Source organism: Rhagoletis pomonella, unplaced genomic scaffold (genome assembly GCF_013731165.1).
Source record: "Rhagoletis pomonella isolate Grant_MI unplaced genomic scaffold, Rhpom_1.0 Rhpom_scaffold_00011, whole genome shotgun sequence".
Lineage (NCBI taxonomy): Eukaryota > Metazoa > Arthropoda > Insecta > Diptera > Tephritidae > Rhagoletis > Rhagoletis pomonella.
The window spans coordinates 21142401-21146974 of record NW_023458565.1 but is presented as its reverse complement, the minus strand read 5'-3'; the positions used below and the strand labels follow the sequence as shown (position 1 = coordinate 21146974).

Here is a 4574-nt window from a genome sequence, read left to right as displayed (position 1 = left end):
TTTTTTTTTATAAACTTAAGACTTAAAATTATAAATATTTGTGTTTTTTATCTTCAGCTTCACAAAAATGTCCAAACATTTGACGTATTCTTCTTTTTTTTGTTTTTTGTTTTTGTTTTTTTTTGTTTTTGTTTTAAGAATAAGAGTGTTTTCATTGTTAAATAGTGTTCTGGTGGTTGCAGTGTTGTTTTTGATGGTGTTTGTATGTTGTTCTTCTCCAGGAAGGCATTTCTCACGAACGCAGGGCATTGAAAAAAGCAGCAAAGGCAGCTCCCCAATTAGTATTTATTTATATTCAAAATGCCGGGACCTGTCCACCTGCTGCACCACCCCTTTAAACTCACTTAGTACATACTAAACTACACAACATCTGCTTGACTACAAATAAACATTCGACACATAATTTAAAAAAAATTATTGAGTCGAAACAATGTTGCATTGCTATTGTAGCAATTTACATGCTCTTTTCGATCTTGATGAGTTCAGTGATGCCATCGTACATCTCCTTGACGGCTTGGTATTCGGTGAGACCCATGCGGCGCTTGTTGGAGATATCGTAAATACCACCTTCGGCTTCGGTGTGTTCACCGCGTGTGCCACGCACCTGCAAATTATATTTGCCAGCAACTTCCTCCAATTTGGCAAGGTTAGCAGCCAATTTGGGCAACTTAATGTGCACAGAGGCACGAATGGTGGTACCCAAGTTGGTGGGACAGAAGGTCAAGAAGCCCAAACGGTCATCGTGGCTGAATGGAATACGCTTCTCAATATCATTAACAGCGTTTGTTAGACGACGGAAAACTTCACCCAAATCACCACCCATTTGCATGGAGATAATACGCAAATGATCTTCCTCATTGCACCACACCAGGAAAGTCTTGTTGTCGTTATGATAGATACCACGTCCAGTTGGCCAGTAACGGCAAGCGTTGGCAGCCTGCAAGAAGCGATCACCTTCCTTGAACAAGAAATGATCATCGATCAATTGCTGTTGAACAGATTTCTCCATGCCAGTCAATGGGTAGAATTTGCCCTTCAATTCACCCTCCAAACCAGACAATGTGGATGAGACCTTATCTTCCATCTCTTTGTACTGGGCTTCGGTGAGACATGGGTTGAATGGATAACCCTGCAAGGAGCGACCGCAACGTACACGTGTGGAAATGACGAATTCATTGTTGGGATCCAAATTTCCAAACGAGTTTACATCACCAAAGTCCTTGGCTGGATGCTTATCGGTCTTCTTGAAACCACCATGGTAATCCTCAATGATGGGGTCAAACAAATCGGCAAAAATGGTGTAAGCCTCAGCATCAGGTGCATAAATACCAACACCGGAATCATGATTGGCCAAACCGGATTGAATGACATCCAACAAGGTGGATTTGAAAGTTGGGGTCGTCTTGTTCTTTAAGTTGTCGAAGACTTCCTTAGTCAAGTACTTCTTCAGCAATGACTTGGAGTCAGAGGCGGCCAATTTGGCGAAACCTTCTTCCAATTTAGCAAGAACAGCAGCGTCAACCATGATGTTTAATTTTCTGCAAAGAAATTGAAAGAAAACAAGAGAAAATTTAATTACTATTTATGTTCAATAGCTGCTAAGTCGATATTAGTTAAATATGGAGGTATGTATGTATGTTCATATGTATATTTGTAAATTACTTGCACCAGTCCGTGTAGCAGACATGAGTGGGCTGCCGCTGCTGCTGCAGCGTACGCATTAACAAAGGACGAATTTTATTAAGACAGCGCATTTGGTAAGCTTTTATGTAAAATTTTGTTAAAATTATTAATAGAAAAAAATATTTGTTTTTGTAAAAAAGTGACTTTGTAAAAGTTAATAAAAAAAGTCAAAAAGCAGTGTTCGGAAAGTCGTTGAGATACGGTTATTATACAAAAAAAAAAAAAAAATACTTGTTAGCATGCTGCACTGGTGCTGAATAGTGACAGCACGCGCCTATTAGCCCGGTATATGGCAAGGCAAATGGATATACGAAAAGCGGAGAAACAAAATGTGAAACCGGCTTTTTTGTGTCCTGCCTCAAACCATTTTAATGACTTGAATACTAGATTTGCAGTTGTCACGCATGCGGTTCGCAATAAGGGCGGTTAACAGATGAATACATACATACGTATGTATGTACATACGACACGTTGATGTGTATCTATTTTCCTATTTTCTCTGCTATTATTTTAAGTAACCCCAATACAGAAATTTAAACGTACATATGTACCACATTCATGATTAGTGTGACCGGATGAGCACAAAAACCGAAGCTAAGTAAATTAAAAAGAGGTCAGGAAGAGTTCGATCCTAAGAGCTTTAGACAATTTCTATCCTACTTCAAAAAAAAAGGAGGAGGTTATCAATTCGTCCGAATATATATCTATATTTTTTAAGTATGTTACCGCCTAACTTTGAACCGCGATTACCCGATTTCTATAATTCTTCTTTTAAAGTAAAGAGCTAATATGGTTTAGATCCGATCATAGGATCATTAAGAAATTAACGGTACTCTTAAATTTTTATATGAGAATTTAAGTCTGTTTAGTTTCTGCTTAAAAATGACTTGTTTATCGTATTTTTGTAATCAATGACCCAAAATGAGCTGGTATAAAAATCTTCAGATTTTTAGCTTCAAAGGTTGACTTTTTGTATTGAAAGGGTTCATACATACAAAAAAATCTTAACCAATTCAACGCATTTAGCGAAAATGATTTTCTTTAAACACATTTTTCAATTCCTTTCAAAACACTGGCGTATATCGGCTGTACTATTTCGAGGTATGAAAGGAGTTTAAGGTCAGTATAAGAAAACAGCGAAAATTTTGTGAATTGATGTAGACACAAGTGTAGGTACGTCAACAAATCCAAATCTAAAAAACACAGTTGAAAGAAAATTTGTTCATTCTAAATATTTGTTTAATTTAAAGCCATTTAATTCAAAAGCTAATAATTAATTTTCTCAAAGAAATTTTAATTTGCATTGTCATTGTAACTATGCATTTTTTGAAATATTAAGGATTATGATTACTACAATAAGTAATTTTTTTGTTTCGGTCCGAACTTAGTTATGAATATTTGAAATAAAAACGTCTAGACCTAAAATTCCAGGGCTATGGGATAAAATTAAACGCAAAATCTAGCCTCATAAAGGCTAACCTGGTCACACTAAGCATAACAGTTCCGGAATTCACATTGTTTCCACACCCAAAATAGGTTTTTTTTCTTTTGAAATTGTTCAAGCAAGCATAATGTGACTCATTTTACTGTTGCTTCCACCAACTAAAACCATTGTAATAATTTAAGAGATCGCGATGGCGATTTTTACTAACTGTGTAGGCGTACAACCACCACCGGCAATGTTGGAAAGTGGGAGACGAGGAGATAGCTTTTTAAATTTACAATTAATACAGCGCTTTTGCAAGCGCTCGTATTTTGTTTTTAGATCCACGTTTTACCTTATAAAAAAAAAAAACACTTTTTATATTATCGGCATATGTCTCAATAGCAGCCAAATATTTGCCCAAAAATTTGGCTTGCTCACAGAAATGCATTGAAAAACCTATACAGACACACCATATAATTGCAAGAAAAATTCTTATTTTTTTCAAGTATTTTCAATTAAAATAGTTTGCCAAAAAATCACACTCGTGTCGTTATAAATCTGTATGTACATATGTTAGGGTGCTTCTTAAAATGTCAAAAATAACAAATTTTGTATTAGTTGAGGGGGTGCATTTCGTTCTACGTACAAATTAAAGACATCCACGAAAATTTAAAAATCGTAAATTAGTTTTTAAAGGTCGCTACCAGTTATTGAAAATATATTGAAATTTAACAATTTTGACATATTGGTTACCAAATATAGAAATTAAACAAAAAATTAACTCCCCACGGATTCGTTTTGCAATATTAAGCTCCAAAGTCTGTAATTTGTTTATGTTTATTTTCGGAATAAATGCAGCATTTATCAAATTTTTCCTAAGCTCCAAATAACAGTAGATTAAAAATAATTATCTCGAAAACTATGAAGAAATGGGTGCACAGGGTAGAGAGAATGTGGACTCTCTGAGCTAAAAGCATTATTTTTTTTTTATTTTTTCAATGGTAAAAAAAATATGTATGTATGCAAAATTTGTCGTCTTTGAATATTTTCCAAACCTGGTAGCGAACATTAAAAATTATTGAAAAATTTTGCAAATTTTCCCCGTACTTAAAACGAATTGAAGGGGTGTCGAATACAAAATTTCCATTGTTAATATTTTAAGAAGCACCCTAATGTATGTACATATATAGCATATATCTATATGTATGTACATATGTCCCATTTTACTTATACATACGTATTTGCAAATACGAAACCTGATACACACCCTTCGTTGTTGATCGCATCGCCATTCGCAGTGGCCGAAGGCTCTGCAGTTGTGTTAGCTGCTGTTCCATCCGCACCATTTTCAGCAGTTCCCGCCTTGTCTGCGGCAGCCGCATCCCCTTCGACCACTGTATCCTTCTTATCTTTCGAAGCACAACCACCCATATTATATTTATACCAAATTTATTTGATTTTTTTT

The 4574-nt window shown here is 35.4% G+C and overlaps 1 protein-coding gene across 1 annotated transcript in view; it reads right to left on the bottom strand.

Moving 5' to 3' along the window:
• Positions 1 to 37: 37 nt before the first annotated feature.
• Positions 38 to 4574, bottom strand: part of LOC118746813 (arginine kinase) — a gene marked incomplete at its 5' end in the record, with an annotated part of 50448 nt that continues 45911 nt past the window's right edge. Inside the window, 1 exon segment of the mRNA XM_036480738.1 lies at positions 38 to 1538. Within this exon segment, the coding sequence (XP_036336631.1) occupies positions 455 to 1538 (1084 nt within the window). The 3' untranslated portion in view covers positions 38 to 454.